The 17969-nt window shown below is 39.4% G+C and overlaps 1 protein-coding gene across 11 annotated transcripts in view; it reads left to right on the top strand.

Moving 5' to 3' along the window:
* The window catches only part of SETD4 (SET domain containing 4), a 128343-nt gene that overhangs the window by 6328 nt on the left and 104046 nt on the right, over nucleotides 1-17969 (top strand). For 9 of the 11 annotated variants that reach the window (XR_013158694.1, XR_013158695.1, XR_013158691.1 and 6 more), the window contains exons 3-8: nucleotides 4624-4719; nucleotides 7593-7630; nucleotides 9632-9720; nucleotides 11353-11782; nucleotides 14284-14458; nucleotides 16038-16119. Coding sequence is in view for 6 of the 11 variants with exons in the window: in XM_077118913.1 (XP_076975028.1) it covers nucleotides 4624-4719; nucleotides 7593-7630; nucleotides 9632-9720; nucleotides 11353-11782; nucleotides 14284-14458; nucleotides 16038-16119 (910 nt within the window). In the remaining 5 variants the exon portion in view is untranslated. Of the gene's footprint in view, nucleotides 1-4623; nucleotides 4720-7592; nucleotides 7631-9631; nucleotides 9721-11352; nucleotides 11783-14283; nucleotides 14459-16037; nucleotides 16120-16274; nucleotide 17969 lie in introns of those variants that run through there. The other 2 variants (XM_077118917.1, XM_077118916.1) reach the window with 2 other exon arrangements.

Below are 17969 nucleotides of genomic sequence, written 5' to 3'. Positions count from 1 at the left end.
TATGTATACCAATAGTTTATTCTATTTTGTTTTGAAATTATGTTCTACAATTTGTTTGTCCTGTTGATGGACATTTGGGAAGCTTCTGTTTTGGGCTATTACAAATAAAGCTGCTGTGAACATTTGTGTACAAGTCTTTTGTATAGACATATGCTTTAATTTCTCATGGGTAAATATCTAGGAGTGGAGTGGCTGGATCATATAGTAGTGTATGCTTAACTTTTTACTAAACTTCCAGATTGTTTTTTGGTTTCGATCAGCAGTTTATGAGAGTCCCAGTTTCTGTATATCCTCCTTATTGTTTGTTATTTCCTGTCTTTTTGGTAATACCCACCTAGTAGCTGTGACGTGGTAACTCATTGTGGTTTTAATTTGCTTTTCCCTAATGACTAGTGGTGCTGGACATCTTTTTATGTTCTTTTTTGCCATATTTATAGGCACTACTTTGGTGAGGTGTCTGTTTAAATCTTTTGTCCATGTTTTTTGTTGGTTTGTTGGTTTTCTTTTTCTTGAGTTTTGAGTCTTGATATGTTCTGAATATAAGCATTTTATTAGAAATGTGATATGCAAATATTTTCTTCCAGTTTGGATTTTCCTTTCTTAACAATTTTTCATAACTAGTTTTTAGAGAGTAGAAATTTAAAGTTTTGATAAGAAGTTCAGTTTGTCAGTTTGTTCTTTTATGGATCTTGCCTTTGAGGTTGTATCTAAGAAATCTTGGCCTAACCCACAGGATTTTCTCCTATGTTTTCTTCTAGAAGTCTTAGTTTTAGGTTTTACATTTAGGTCTGTGATCCATTAAGTTAATTTTTGTATATGATGTGAGATATGCATGAGTTCATTTTTGATTACATATATCCAATTTTCACAGCAACATTTATTGAAAAGATCCTCCTTTCTCTCCTGAATTGCCTTTGTATCTTTGTCCAAAATAAGTCGTTAGTATATATGGTTCTATTTTTGACTTTCTATTCTGTTCCACTGAACTTTTTTGTCTAACTTGATGACATTACCACCTTGTCTTGATTATTGTAGCTTTTTTTTTAAACTTTTTTTTAATTGTGAAATATAACATATATACAAAAAAGTAATAAACTTCCAAGTATATCTTAACAACTAGTTATAGAACAGATGTTAAGATTTGTTATGGGTTACAGTTCCACAGTTACTCATTTATTCTTGCTGCTCCAAGACACTGGAGACCAACAGAAATATCACTATGATGATTCAGCAGTCCTATGCATTTGTTAAATCCTATCTTCTCTGTTTTACTTCTCCTTCTCTTTAAATAACATATAAGCATAAAAGCAATAAATTTCAAGAGTACATTGCAAGACTTAGTTGTGGAACAGATCAGTTTGGTATGGGTTACAATGCCACAGTTTTAGGTTTTTATTTCTAGTGGTTCTAAGGAACTAGAGACTAAAAGAAATATGAGTATAACGATTCAGCACTCATACTCATTTGTTAAACCCATCCTTCTCTGTATAACTTACCATCACCTTTGATCTTTCTCCCACTCTTTAGGGGTATTTGGGCTATGCCTATTCTAACTTTTTCATGTTGGAAGGGGTTGTCAATAATATGGGATGGGGGATGGAACTAGTTGATGTTCTGGAGGGGCTGGCCCCTTTACATTTCAGGACTTATCTGGTCCAGGGACCCATCTGGAGGTTGTAGGTTTTGGAGAGTTACCCTAGTATATGGAATCTTTGTAGAATTGTATATAATGCTCTAGGTATTCTTCAGGATTAGCAGGAATGGTTTTGGTTGGGGTTTGACAAGTTATGATAGATAGTAGTGTCTAATGAAGCATCCGTAAGAGTGACCTCCAGTGTAGCTTCTCAACTCTATTTGAACTCTCTCAGCCACTGATACCTTATTTGTTAGGATTCTTTTCCCCCTTTTGGTCAGGATGGTATTGTTGATCCTACAATGCCAGGGCCAGGAAGATGATCCTTGAGGGTCATCTCCCATGCTACCAGGGAGACTTTCATCTCTGGATGTCATGTCTCATGTAGGGGGGAGGGCAATAGTTTCACTTGCAGAGTTGGGCTTAGAGGAGAGAAGGACCACATCTGAGCAACAAAAGAGGTCTTCCAGAGATGACCCTTAGGCATACCTACAGGTAGGCTAAGCTTCTCTGCTATATAGATGATCTTCACAGAACATACCTCAAGATCAAGGGCTTGGCCTATTGATTTGGATGTCCCTAATGTTTGGAACAATATCTGGGGTTTTCCCAGTGGCAAAGTTTAATAGTTTCATAATTTCCGCCCCCCATCCTTTAAAGGATATTGCCAATACTTTTTGATTATTTGCTTAATATACTCTGGGATATATCCAGGCATTACCTTAAACTATACAGGATTAATCCAAATTCCTATGTTTGGATTGTTTAAATGATCTGTCCAGACAGGTTGAGTTAGATTATGTGCTATAGAAAACCTAGGCTCTGGACATAATAAAACTTTCTTGCTTTGGTCTCAAAGCGTAGGTAAAGTTTTAAAATATAGGCAATGCCTTCCTTACCCCTATATTTTGAATTACCTCAGTCCTGACCCAATTGGCTTCATTCTTTTCTTTAAATACCAGGATATACATATATAAAACAGCCTCTCCAAATCCAGAAATAACAATACCACTCGGACTAAATGTGACTGCTACAGGAGTTTACAATCTAGGCCCCAGTTTTCTTATAAGGATTTTCTAAATGAGATTAACTGTTATGTGCTCTTTTGTTTCTGGCTTATTTTGCTTTGCCAAATCTCCCACAGGTTCATTCACATTGTCATATGCCTCATGACTGCATTCCTTTTTGTATGCACCATATTCGATCATATGTGTATGTCATCATTCACCAATCTACTTCTCAGTCAGTGCATCTTTCAGCCACCTCTATCTACAGGGCCTCATATGTAATGTCCAAAGTCAACAGTCCATCAACACTCTCAATTTTAGATAATTTCATTGTTCTCAAGAAAATGATAACCAGTCAACACACACTCACCAAGTAGAAAATTCAAACCATCCCCTACCTCTTGTACCTCCCCCCATTGTGTACCTCTGGTATTGCTATGATACGAATACTGTTGATGTTTTCCTGTTAAACATAGCCCAGAGCACACAATATCATTTTCCCCCCATACCCTGAAATTATACATTCTTTGTGCAAGATTTATACCTTTCCAGTAGTTCATGCAAGAATTTATATTTGTAGTGCTAATTGGTGGGACACTTGAGTCTATACGACCCCTTTCAATCATGTTCACCTTCAGTATGATAATATTACTTATGGACCCACTAGTGAATCGTTCACTTGTGTCTATTACCTTGCAGTTAAGTTCAAACTCATTAGCTAACTGTCGACCCATCACAAGCTTCTGTATATCTCTAGATCCCCTGTGATCTGTATTATAAGCATCTGATTTGACTTTTATCATGGTTATAAAAACGGACTCATACAGAATCTGTGTTTTTGTGTTTAGCTTAATTCACTCAGCATTATGTCCTCAAGGCTCATCCATCTTGTCATGTGGTTCAGGACATCATTTCGTCTTACTGCTGCATAATATTCCATCATATGTGTGTACCACATTTTGTTAATTCACTCGTGTTGTAGCTTTTTAAATAAGTCTTAAAATCAGGCAGCATTTCAAAGTGGTTGGGCTGTTCTTGGTCCTTTACATTTCCATATGGAGTTTGGAGTAAGTGTGTCAGTTTTCCCTAAGAAAACTTACTGGAAATCTGATTGGAAGTGTATTGAATCAACAGATCAGTTTTTGGAGAATTGTCATTTTAGCAGTCATGAATTGTCCAACCAGGAACTTTTAAAAAAATGTTTATCTCCTCATTTATTTAGGTCTTTTAAAAGTATTCTCAGCAATATTTTGATGCTACTGCAGTTTGTATTTCTTTTGAAATTTCAATTTTTGATTGTTTATTGCTAGTATATAGAAATACAATTGATTTTTTTGAATATTGATTTTGTGTCCTTCAACCTTTTGTAGATTCTATCAGATTTTCTACACAATGATCATCTCTTCTGCAAATAAAGACAGTTTTATTTTTCCTTTTCCCATTGGATGCCTTTGTTTATTTTTCTTGCCTTTGCACGCTGGCTGGGGCTGATGGTACAGTGTTGCAGAGAAGTGGGGAGATGGGACATCTTTGTCTTGTCCTCAGTGTCGGGGGAAAACACACAGTTTTTCAGTATGTCAGCTATTGTTTTTGTAGATGCTCTTTATTAGGTTGAGGAAGTTCCCTTCTATCCTAATTTGCTGAGAGTTTTTAATCAGGAATGGGTTTTAGATTTTATCAAGTGATTTTCCTGCCTGTATTGATCTATCATATGATCAAAATACACTGTTAAGGGAGGAAAAGAAAAGCTAGACAAGAAGAAAATATTTGTAAATCCCATATCTGATGAAGTGTTTACATGCAAAATACATAAGGAACTCTCAAAGCTCAAGAATCAGAAAAAAAAAATGGTTTTAAAAGAAATTTCTTCCCTTTTATTACATGACTGTTAGCCTGAGATAGTTTATTCAAGATTTAAAAAAAAATAGCGACGTGCTTCTACAATGATTTTAATCACTGTTTGTTTTCTCCCCTCCTGATTAGTGAATGAGAGTTACAAACCTGAATTTATAGAGTTTAAGAAGTGGCTGAAAGATAAGAAGTTTGAAGATAGAAACTTGACGCCTGCTTGTTTTCCAGGTGAAGTCTGGTATTTAACTCTCATGACCTGTCTCACATGAGACACATGGGTTAGGTGATAGGAATGGGTGATTCTTGCAGTTGGGCTCTGTTCTCTCTAGGAGCATGGCTTCGATTTTGTATGTCAGTTTTCCTGCCTTATAGCTATTATATTTGTTTATACTTCACCTTGCTGTGAAAATAAATTAAAGCGACTTATGGGGATAAAGTACAAAGTGGTGAAATTTTGAATGAAAAATTTTAAAAAGGGGAGTGAGATAGAAATATAAGATGAAGCTGGGCATAAGAATATACCTAAAAGACATAATTGTGAAATCTTTTACACCTGTCAGAAATTTGTGAGTTGGGAAATGACTCATCTCTCCAGCGGCCCCCACGATTGATACGATCAGTTACCTGTATCATAGTGTTCTGTGTATAAGACTAAATTGTTTGCTCAGTAGAAGCCAGGTATTCCTGGTATTCAGACCCAGGGAGATGAAGCCCAGGGAGGACCAAGATGCTCTTCAGAGGGTTTGAGGGTGCTGCAGCACAGACGCATTTGTGCAATTGATGCTCTGTAGTTCTGCCTCACTGGGTCGGCCATGAACATTAACAGAAAATTTAAGGCAAATGCCACCAAATGCTCTCCTTGGCCATGAAAATAATTATTAAAGCATCCCTTTAGGTAATTGACTTGGAACAAATTAATTTCCTCAAATATTCCTCATGAAAATTGTTGAGCTTTTGTGCCTCAAGCCGGGTTAGGGGACTTAATGTGTAAGATTGTTCCCCGTGAGTCATGGTACTTGGGGCTGAAATGCTTGACTTGAACCATTTTCTGTTAAGGCTTTTCCTAATTTATGGTGATGAAACATAATTGTTAGCATCTCATAATTTTCTAACAATGGAAGGAATGTGTAGCTTTCTGTTTTGTGTATGTTTCAATTAAAAACACATGCTTAGATTTACTGGATGGAGTGCTTCTTAAGACAAGATAAAGTGGTGGCCAGGAGTGTACCATGCCAAAGGCCTGTCTTTATCACCTGCATCAGTTTGTCCTAGGAAGGATAGGATTAAAATGATAAGCGGGAATTGATATTTGGTTTAGATGGAACTAAATGATCTGAAAATTAGTAGTCTTTATCTATAATTTGGCGTAGTAAAGAGTTTCTGTTTTTAAAAGTGGAAAAACTCCCTGGGCCTAACTCTTGTATATTCTCAGGGAGGTGGTAAAAGAAAATGACTTTGCAGTGCTCAGAACTCACTCTTCATAGGTCTGGAGGCAAGGATTCTTCCCTACGTGCTTTCTGTATTTTTAGAATTATTGTAGGAGAAACAGTTTTGGGATTCGGTCAAAATATACAAAATTCTGTGGAATTAATTTTGGTTTGGAGAGGCAAAAGGCAAGCATCTGGTGTGGCAAGTGAGATTCAGTCTTTAGGCTCTCATTGAATTTACACTTTGGAAACTGACCTTAGCATCTCCTGTCATCTCCAAAACAACTGGCCAAATCCAGTCCTCCCAGCTGAATTTGTGAGAGTGAAATTTTAAGGCAATTTGAAGTCTATAATAGGCTTTCCTTTTATAATTTCCTAATGGCCCCTTTCTACCTGGTTTAATATATACAGTATAAAAATAGAAGTAAGCACAGATTGCTATGATATGTTTTTGATATTGAACCCTATTTTGTAGTTCTTATCCCATATGCCAGGTTCTGTTTGTATGTACATCTGGAGAGAAATTTCCATGTAAATTAGTACTTGTGTCTTTTAAAGGATGCCTCTATAGGAAAAAAATCCTGTCATTAGTAATTGATTCCAGAAATGGTTTCGGTCCATAAAGATGCTTAACTTCACCGTGGGTACTCAGATTAAATAAAATAAGTTCTTAAAACCAAAATCCTTTGTCTGAGCAGATGGTTTGCTTGTGGGTGTGGAGATGAGAGTTAAGGTACGTCAAGCCCAACTCAGAGACCGCTCATTCAGAATTTGAGGCAGAAATTCCTGCCTTGAACCGGGAGCTCCCCAATAGTCATGCGGGTATTGATTTTTGCTGAATTGTATTCCCAGCCGAAAGGAAAAAAGGTTGAGAATTGTGAATTTGAAAAGATTTCATACTTTTAATTCTAAGCCTTATATAGTCATGTACTGATGCCTGCTGGAAAAGTTGTCATCTGGACATCCTTTTAGACTCCATCTGTGGTTCCAGGAGGATTGCCTTAGGCATGGAGGGTTAAACTTCAGGAAGCTGGTGGGGAGTTAGTGCAGCTGATGAGGTTACTGTGGTGACTGTGCTCCCACCAGAGCCTTGGCTTGCAGGAAGCAACTCAGCCAGGTCAAGGAGAGGATATCTTATGGGCTACCTGGTTGGAGAGGGGAGGATGCAGTCCATAGGCTTTCTAGAACACAGAGTGGGACTTCCTGGTCAGCCAACAAAAGGGTTCTCAAGGTCATTCTTGGGCCATTCTTGGGTGGGTTTGAAAGTGGGTAAAGGTAGCCTGAGGGCTCAGCCTGTGACATTAGGCTGGTTGGGAGTTAGGAATTGGCCCCCCAGCCCAGATAGGCAATCCCTGGGGAATGAGTCCCAGTTTGAAGGTTCTGGTGAGAGTCCCAGGAAAGGTCTACATAAAGTCGATGGTGGTCTGTGGGCCCTGATTCTGCAGCTTACTTTGTCCCACAAGGATTATAAACCCATAAGGAGAGGGTAGCATTTTCCAGAATAGCAGGTGTCTATTCTTGATACCCTGTTTCCCCTGCAGGTCAAAGGGTGAGAGAAAACCAGCTTCAGCTCTGAGTATTTTTGATGTTCATTCACAATTTTTATTCTAAATGGCATTTCTAGGACCTTGATGATATAGTAGGATTTACCTTTTTCTATCTTTGCCTTCCCAGGTACAGGAAGAGGGCTGATGAGTAAAACATCCCTGCAGGTCAGAACTTCTCTTTCATCCTTGAAACTCACTGTAGACTTTGCTGCTTTGTTTTTGTAATTCAAATCAAATAAGTTAGAAACACCAGCATTTCTTATTTAGCTAATGGATATGTTTGAAGATACTTCTATCAGTTAGGTTTAACTTTCACTGGATATGAGACAAACCCAAAGTAAACAGTGCTGAAGCAGAATGGAAGTTTATTTTATTCTTATGTAAAAGAAACCCAGGCAGACCTGGGCTGCTGTAGTGGTTCCGCAGCCAGTGGAAGCCCAAACTCCCTCCTGCTCATTGTCCACTCCCTAGAGGGAGCCCCACACCCTTGAGTTCAGGGGAGCCTGGAGTATCAGTAGCAGGATGGAGCAAGGGGGTGAAGAAGGGCAGGTGTTCTCCTGCTAAGGAAATTTTGGCCTGCATCACATCAGCCAGCAGTCAGGTACTTGGCCACAGCTAGCTGTGAGGAGGGCCTGTGCTGTCCCCTCCTGGGCACTGTGCCCTCCAAGGAGGATTCCTTTAGTGAGGAGGAAGAGGGAAGGCATACTGGGGGAGGCAATTAGCTATTTCTGCCACAGCAAATTTAGTAAGTCAGTGCGTATTTTAAATGTGCCAGGGGAGCTGCTCTCACAGTATGGTGTGGCATCGTACAGTGGCCATGGGGCAGAGTTGGGTAAGTAGGACCCTGAGCTTGTGGTAGGAAGGGGCCTCAGAGCTGTCCTGGCATTGCCTTCAGTAAGCCATAGGGGGTCCAGCCAAAGCTGGCCTCCTAAACCTCTCGGCTTCTTTCCTCCCCTTTAAATGAGGGATGAGGACAATTTACTAGATCCCTTTTACTTCTTTCTGTGATATGTAAAGGACGTCTAATAAAAAAATCTTCTGTGAAGTTAGAAATTAATTCTTTAATGTGCTTTTAATTTAAACCCAGCCATGTATATATGTCTAGCCTAGAAAGTGTTATCTTTAAATGACTTTTTTATTCTTGAGGAAGGTGTAATTGATTTTATTCTCTAGTAGAAACATTTATCTTCAAGTCAGGAAGGAGAAATATACAAGCCATATATACAGTAATAACTCTGAGTAGTTTTCGTTTAGCTCATGAAATGGTAATTGACAGTTGTTTCACATGTACTGCCAAATGTGGCTTTTTAATTAAACTTTTAAGAAATCGAAACATAATTTACATATGGTGAAATGTATAGTTTCATGAGTTTTGGTGACAAAGGGATATAAATTCCAATCAAGATACAGAACATTTTGTTAAGTGTTTTTTATTTTAAATCAGAAAGTCATGAAATGTTGGAACTCCATGGACTGTAGTGATCTTCTGGCTTAATCTTGCTTTATAGATGAGGACACCAGAAATTGAACCCAGAAGATCTGCAATTGGATTGGCTGAGATTTTTAACCTATCTTAGATGCTAGCTAAAATGAAAGCAGGGCTTATATCTGGCTTCTTGGCCATTTATTCCTTTCTGGTGTGCTACCTTACATCTCAGTTTTTTCCTTCTATGTTTCTATCTTAGTGAGAAAAACTCAGATGGTAAAGCTGGATCCTTTTGTGCTAGATGAGCTGTCCTTTCTTCCAGTTGGCCAGAGAGAGAGAGGTTATGTAACTAGCCTGGAATAGTCACTGTACACCTGAATTTCACTGGATTGGACTTTTTGGGTGGTTTCTGCCTGTTTCTTGTAGGCAGTACTGTTTTTCTGGCATAAGAAAGTGAAGGAGCAATCTGATTTGAGTTGTCAAAGTGTCTTCACATTCCTTTCAAGTGAGAGGTTGACTGAAGTGGGTTTCAATGACATAACTAACCACTAATTCTTGTTATGGTTGTAGTACCTGGTGTTGGAGCAGCCTGCAGATTCAGGGTTGGAAGTGAGCACTTTGTGGGCTCTTCGCAGTCTGGTTGGGTCGTAGTGGGTTCGTAGTAAATGATTGTGGAATCAATGATTTTACCAAGCTCATTCTCACAGGACATAAAAATTCTTTACTTTCTTTTTGGTAAGGTGGGACAGATGATTATTTCTTTGCCTGAGAGTTGCCTGCTTACCACGGACACGGTGATTAAAAGCTACTTAGGGCCCTACATTACTAAGTAAGTGACCGTACACCCACCCCTGTGATGGAAGTGCTTCTCTTTCAAAGCCTTTATCATTGACAAATATGTCATCTAAGGCATAGTTCACTAGAACTCAGCCCTTTCTACGGTGAATCAAGATCGGAGATTATTTGAAAGGATTGCTCTCTTCTATGAAGTTTGTTCTTTATTCATTGTCAGCTGTTTTTTTAAGGTTTTTAACAGACTGCTTGGGATGTGGGTTTGAATCCTGATCGTTCACTTATTAGGAAGTGGAGATGAAATGGGACAGGAGGGGCAGCGAGCCTTGACTCACAGTAGTCATGTCCCTCCCACAGCAGTAGGTTCTGACAAATGCCAATTTCTGACTCTGTTATTTTTACTTTTATTTGTACTTTCTTAAATTCTTCCTAAATCGTGAAAAGCTTTTGCCATTATGAAAGAGTAAGTCTTGTTTAGCATAGAAGAAAGGAGGGCAGAGTGGCAGTTGAGAACTATTTTCTCCCACATGTTATGGTGGGCCTTTGTTTCGTGGGGCTTTATGAAGACAGAGGGAGTGAGATCCTCAGCAGAGGGGATTTCTAAATTTTGAATGTTGAGATATTGTATAGATTTTGCCCCCATATAAATACTACCCTTTTTTTTTTTTTACCCCTGGTTTGTGTGTGTGTGTGTGTGTATTTTTTTTTTCCCTGCATGGGCAGGCACCGGGACTCAAATGCAGGTCTCCGGCACCCTTGTATATTTTTATAAGAGGGCTGTAGTATCTTTATAGGCCTGAGTATAGAGGGAAGACTGCTCTTAGAATTGACATTTTATGTTTCATTAGAAAATACCAAGTCGAATGTTTGGCAGTCTAGAAATCTAAACACTTTCATTAAACATGAGCTACTTTTGGCAGCCATGCAAACAAATGCTGCAATATATAATTGAAAGAGAGCACAGTAAGTTTGGAAATAAAAGCTTTAGAACTGTTCCAGGCTTTTGAGCATATTCATGGTGTGGTTTAGGCTATCCAATAGAATTTTCTGCAGTCATGGAATGTTCAATTCTTCATTGTCCAATATAGTAGCTATTGCCATATATGACTCTTGAGCACTTAAAGTGTGGCTTATGTGATTGAGGGATTGAATTTTAAATATAATTTAAGTAATTAAAATTTTAGTTTCAATAGTCACATGTAGTGAATGGCTAGTGCATTGGATGGTGCAGATCTAGGTTCTTTCTGCTGATTTTTCCATCCTTATCCAAGTGATTCAAATGGGTTTGCACCAAAAACTTTAGGATTAGAGAGTCTAGTTGGAAGCAAAGAGGTTGTTTGCAAAAAGAAATCTCTTGCAAACAAATATGGAGCTTGGTCTTGTGAGTCAGTTCTTCTCACTCCTAAATTTGACTTGCTCAGAGCACTTAGATTAGCATGTACCCAAGAGAGGGAACGCTTGAGGAAGGAAGAAACTTTGATGGGTCCATTAAGTAAAGCTAGAGTGTGTTGACAGTTTGAGCACAGTCCCTCTGGTGGCAGAACAGACCAATAGGTTACCTATATGTTTAGCTTATTGTCTTATTATTGATTGATTGATTATTATGTATTATTATTGGGTTTGTTTTGAATAAAAGTAATTCCTTTAAACCTGCTTTTAATTTTCAAAGGTGGAAGCCTCCTCTGCCCCCTCTCCTGGCTCTGTGCACCTTTTTAGTTTCAGAAAAGCATGCTGGGGACAAGTCTCTCTGGAAGCCGTACCTGGAGATTTTACCAAAAGCTTACACCTGCCCTGTGTGTTTGGAACCAAAAGTGGTGAAACTTCTTCCCAAACCTTTAAGAGCAAAGGCCCAAGAGCAGAGAACCCATGTTCAGGAGATCTTTACTTCCTACAGAGACTTTTTCTCTTCCCTGCAGCCTCTCTTTTCTGAGGCCATTGAAAGCGTCTTTAACTACAGTGCCTTGCTATGGGCGTGGTGCACTGTGAACACTAGAGCTGTGTACATGAGGCACAGGCAGTGGGAAGGCGTTTCCGCAGAGCCAGACACATACGCGCTCGCTCCATTCCTGGATCTTCTGAATCACAGTCCAGACGTCCAGGTGAGAGATTGACAAGGGGACTCTGTTAGTTTGCAAGCTGCCGGAATACGATATACCCAGAACTGGATTGACTTTTAAAAAGGGAAATTTAATAAGTTACAAGTTTATAGGTCTAAGGCAATGAAAATGCCCAAATTAAGGTAATAAGAGGTTATCTTAATTCAAGGAAGGTCCATGGGTTAGGGACACCTTTGTCAGCTGGGTAGTCAAATGGCTGGCGTCTGCCTTTCCAGGTTCTGGCTTGCTTAACATCTCTTGTGACATCTGCTGGGCTCCAAGCATCTCCAGACGTCGGTGTCTCTGTTCTCCACGTGTCCACATCTGTGTCAGCTCTGCTATGCAGTCTCTGTTGGCTCTGAGGCATCTGTCGTTTCTGAAGGCTCTTGTTTTTTCTGTCAGCCTTCCCTCTGTTGACTCTGTTGCTTCTATCGTTTCTCTAGGCTCTTTCTCCAAAATGTTTCCTCTTTTCAAGGCTTCCAGTAAGCTACTCAAGACCTACCTGGAATAGGTGGAGCCACACCTCTGTGGAGATAATCTAATCAAGTTTCCAGCCTGCAGTGCTGTATACTGATTAAAAGAAATGGTTGTTCCCACAAGATTGGATCAGGATTAAAATATGGCTTTTCAGGAGTATATAACGCCTTCAGAACGGCATAGGGACTTGTGCTTGGTTCTTATAGGATTGACCCAAACATGCAGAACTTGTGACTGTAGAGTGAGAAAAACCAGACAGCAAAACCAGTAGACCAACATGCCGGTAGTTTTGCTCCTGTCTTTCCTCTGGACCCCATTTCCCCTGCTGGCCTCTTTCCTCTTTGCCCTCCCTTTCCGCTCTGCCCTCTCATGCAGCACCCCAGGATGCAGCATCCACCTTCTTCCTTCTAGAGCTGGGACTGAACTTTAGTTAGCTTTCCTGTCTCATTCCCCGTGACACCTGGTAGCATGGCTGTCAGAGCAGTTAACTTTGCTGTGACTGTTGGTGAACTTGTCCCTGTCCTGCACTCAGAATTCTCTGTGGAGGGAGCATTGCTTATTCCTCTCTGTAGCACCCGCGCCCAGCACAGAGTCTGGCATGTAGTAGGTATTCACTGTATGTTTGCTGAATGGATAAATGTTTGTGGTCAAAACGACTTGAAAGTCATTTAAAAATCACCCTGAGAAGACAGTCACAGTCCCCATCTTCCCTAGCCCTTTTCACATGGCACACAGAGGAGGAAAGTATACTGTGCACGTGGAGTAGAGGCCTGGCTTCCAGGACAAAGGGGAATCCATACTCTACTCACATGTAACCCATTTGGGATGCACTGGCTAGAGACCTGATATGCCAAGAAGTTGATGATTCCCGGTGAGCCTGAATGCCAGTGGGAGGTGGGATAAGAGATCCTTATGGGGTTTCTGAGGCTGAGGACTATCCTTTTGTCTGGGCTCTGGTTTTATTGGAGGAAGATGATCTCTCATGATCTTAGACCAGGAAAACTGAAGTTAGATGAGTGTTCTGTGGTTGATGTCAATGAAATAACTCTCAGGGCATGCAGTGCAAAAACATGATGGACATGGGGACACAGTCAGTCTCCTTGGGTATAGTTATGTATTTACTGGGGCTGTTGAACATTTATATTCCCAACCAGTGATTTTTACAGTGAAGAACAGGTGGCAGCATACTGAGGCCCATAGGCATTTGCCCTGCAGGAGTGCCTGAGATATGAATGTTTTTACATTTTTAAGAGGTAAAAAGAATGGGATAATGCAAGATAGAGACTGAACAGTGGCCAGCAAAGGCTAAAAAAGTTACTTTCTAGCCTTTTACAGAAAAGATTTGCTAACCTCTGGCCTGAACTACCTTCAACTTTCTTTTGGCCTGAAACACCAAGCCATGGCCCGAATCTCTTGATGCTGCAAAACTGTTCCCCAAAGAACTAGGAACTTTAGCCTGTTTCTCATCTTTATCTTGGCTGGGATTTGCTGCTCAGCAAGGAAGCCTTGATGCTTATACATACTTCTTACTGTGGGGAGCAGTTAGGTCTTCTTGGGTATTTTCTTCAGTGTTATATAGATTAATTAACAAAATTATCACACAATCCACATGTTGTATCAGCCAGGATCACGCTGCTCAAAGGCTGAAGCTTGGACTTGGCAATTTTTTTCCACATGGTGGTTAAATTCATTGCTAGGTATTTGAAAGCTGTGTTTGGCCTAAATACATAACTGATGAGCTGTTTAGTTTTTTTTTTTTTTTTTTTTTTTTTTTAAAGAGAGAGGGAGGAAGGGAAGGAAAGACAGAGAGAAGGAAGGAAGGGAGGAAGAAAGGGAAACATCTTTAAACATTTTCTTGTTTTATTATATTTTGTTTGTTTGTTTGTTTTTTACATGGGCTGGGGCCGGGAATCGAACCGGGGTCCTCCGGCATGGCAGGCAAGCACTCTTGCCCGCTGAGCCACCGCGGCCCGCCCAGCTGTTTAGTTTTATACTTTACAAAAACCTTGAAAATTTTTTCTTTGTAGGTAAAAGCGGCATTTAATGAAGAAACACGCTGTTATGAAATTAGAACGGCTTCAAGATGTAGAAAACATGAAGAGGTATTTATCTGTTACGGCCCTCATGATAACCAGCGACTGTTCTTGGAATATGGATTTGTGGCCGTCTGTAATCCTCATTCTTGTGTTTATGTCTCAAAAGGTTGGAATCAACTTTGGCTTATCACTTAAGTGATTTTTGTATTTTTTCCCATCTAGAGGTGTCGTTATTTTAAGTTTTCATAGAAATAGCAAAACGTTAATGCATATAGACATTCTTTATATTCTCCTAGGTAGGGCTAGCCTTACTCTTATTAACTGTGCAGATTCAGTGTTGAAGTAAAACAAAAGACTGACGCTAAGGATGAGAAATGAGAAAAACTCTGTTACATTTGTTGAAAAGATAGAATGGAAGAGAAGGGAAACTGTTAAGGAGATAAGTATATTTATATGAATAGATGGAAAAAAAATGGAAAGTTTTATACTGAGACACATCAAACATTGATTAAGCACCATCTATGTGTAAGGCCCCATGCCAGTTGCAGAGATACCATGTAGTCATTGTTTTTGGAATTCAGCGCTACAGGGATTTTTTTTTTTGCATGTGATCTACTAACTAGCCATTATCATTGATATTACTGCTTTAAAATAATTATTTAGCTATTAAATTTATGGTGTGAAAATTCCAAATATGGTATTAAAATCACATGGAAGAGGTACACGGGTGGTTCAGTGGTAGAATGCTCCCCTTCCACGTGAGAGAACCAGGTTCAATTCCCGGACCATGCACCTAAATAAAAAAAAAACATACAGAAGATTGATTGATTTCCCCCCCATGCCTGAAGCAACAGAATGTTTTCAAGACTATGAAGAAATGACCAGAAATTTATGAAGTTTATAATTTGAAGCACTTTTTTTTTTTTTTTTTGCATGGGCAGGCACCTGGAATCAAACCCGGGTCGCCAGCATGGCAGGCGAGAACTCCACCTGCTGAGCCACCGTGGCCCACCCTAATTTGAAGCACTTTTAATATAATTTCTAATGGAAATAGAAACTTAGTCAAAGTGATTCTATTTGATTCTATAGGCTGGGCCTTACAAGGTTTTTAAGAAAACTAGCTCTGAGATTGGCCTTATATTTTCAGAATCCTGATCACTTCAGTATAGATGGCTATGAAGTACCAGTTTGTAAAATAAATTAATTTGAACAAAAAAAATTTTTTTTTACATAAAAAAATAAAATCATCATGGAAATATAGAAGGAAATTTCAATAGAAAAATCTACCATTTCCCTAAGTGCTTTGTTTTTACATCTTCACTTACAGTTTCTTTTATAGTTGCAAACACCAATATCTAGACTGTTTTGAATTTGGACTTTTTAAAACTTAATGTTATAAACATTTGCTTATGTTTTAACAGAGCCTTTACTTTTGTTGGTTGTCATATCCCAGCAGCCTGCTAATGTCCTTAGTGTTGGTTGATTCATGATTTGCCTGGTAGGAGCTGGATGTTTTAGTCTCCTGCCTGGAAGTCCTGATAGCTTTTCAGGGATTAAATAATGATCTCATTGAATTTGAATTGGGGCCTAGACCTTTTTTTGTGTGTGTGAATCAGTTAAAACTCTTTTTATGCATGTCTTGATTGCTAATGGGAAAGCAAGTGAATTGAGAAGGTAAGGTACTCTGCTGTGGGTTATACCCTAAAACTCAGACTGATTTATTTTTTTTTAAATTTTTAACACAGATATACTTGTTAAATATCTTCCATCAACAGATAAGCAGATGAACAGAAAGATTTCTATTTTAAAGGATCATGGCTTTACAGAGTAAGTATTTGTTGCACGAAAGCAATGTGATATTTGTGGCCATTTAATTTGGAGGCTTGGATCCATGGACAACACAGACTTAGTGATATAAAAACAGAATTTATTAGGAAAATAATCAAAAGAGTATTAGAAATGAGACATAGTTTCATCATCAGGCAGGGCAGCACCAATACCCAAAGAGAAGTGCTGGAGAATCCTGGAAACAGCATTGGGGGTTTGACTGGAAAATGCGAAGCAGAGCATCCTCCTCCCGGAGAAGATTCTCTCTCTCTAGTCTTAACTGCTTGCATGCAGGTTATATGATGTTTTTACACAATAGTGGCTCAATTACATTTTGCTTATATGACCAGGCCCAGGTGGTCCTCTGGGAACTGGCTGGGGACTGAGAGGAGCTTCCTAGGACCTAGATAACTTTGTCAAAGTACGTTTCCTTCTGGGAAGATAGTCAGTCCTCCCAGCTGGAGTGCATATTTCCACAGTTCATCACCAGGATCACGCAATGGTATCATTAGTTGAGCAGAACAAACTTTAAAAACTTAGTTTCCCTTTCAGTTATTTCTCACTCTCTTTTGAATTATTCCTTCAGGAAATTTTCTTGAAAAAATTGAGGGTTCAGTTTTCTGTAGGTGGCAGTTGTTCCCTGACTCTGTATCAGTTGACAGTTGGCGGGTGAATATTTATTGAACACGCACTAGGTGCAGTAAAAATGTGCTTAATATTGTGGGAAGCGTAAGAACTCTGAGATGCTTTTGAGAACGAATCTGTAGACATAAGATATAGCTTGAAATGTTTAATTATGGTACCAAAAGGCAGCCCTGAATGTATTGGCTGGTGGTCCAGTGCATGTGTGGCTCTAATATCTGTTAGAAGGGATGGCCTTGGGCTAATACAGGACCAGCCTGTCCTCTGTAGCATGGGTGCTGGCCAGACACTTGGGGTGCATGGGTGGTTGGGTGATTCCATCCATGCTAAGTAGAATAAAGACAGTTCCAGGCTCTCCCTATCAGATAGTCTATGGATGAAATTAGGCTTTAAACAATCCAGTAGTAGGGCAGCCTTACTCTGGGAGCATCCATTTGTTTGAGCCCCAGGATTAGTCCAAATTCTACATCCCTTGTCTCACTGTGCACTGTGGTGTGTGACTGCTTGTGGCCCCCTTGTCCAAGTTCAGTTTCCTAACAAAAGTAATTGGAAGCTAGCTTTTTATTCTTGTTTTTTCTTTTTTTGTGTGTTGGTAACACTAAAAGAGAACTTTCTGTTATTCAGGCTTTATTCTTAAGTATTTATGGATGTATTCTCCTTTTTGTCTTTTTGACTAATGTTTTAGTTTCCTAGGTTGCTCAAAGCAAATATCATGAGATGGATTGGATTTTGAGGCCAGGAAAATGTACAAATCAAGGTATCAACATGGCAGTGCTTTCTTCTCGAAGATTGGCTGCCCGCAATCCTAAGCTCCTCTGCCACATGGCAAGGCACATGGAAGCATCTGCTAGCCTCTCCTTTTTCTGGGTTTCATTGATTTTAGCTCCTTCTTTACCTGGCTTTCTCTCTGTATTCATTCCGTTTATAAAGGGCTCGAATAATAGGATTAAGGTCCATCCTAAATGAGGTGGGTCACAGATTAATTTAAGTAGCCTCAATATCCTCCTTAATAGGTTTGCACCCACAGGAATGGATTAGATTTAAGAACCTGTTTTTCTGGGCTACATCCAGCTTCAGATCACCACATCTGAGATTGCAGGTTACATCATGTTTTGAACCCCTTTAAAAATGACATTTTACTTGTCATTCATTTGCCATGGTGCCATAAAATACTGAAATAAAGGATTTGCCACTATTTGTTTTTCTGC

The sequence above is a fragment of the Tamandua tetradactyla genome, chromosome 10 (assembly GCF_023851605.1).
Source record: "Tamandua tetradactyla isolate mTamTet1 chromosome 10, mTamTet1.pri, whole genome shotgun sequence".
NCBI lineage: Eukaryota > Metazoa > Chordata > Mammalia > Pilosa > Myrmecophagidae > Tamandua > Tamandua tetradactyla.
The sequence above is the reverse complement of the archived record's forward strand: the minus strand, read 5'-3'. Positions and strand labels throughout refer to the sequence as shown.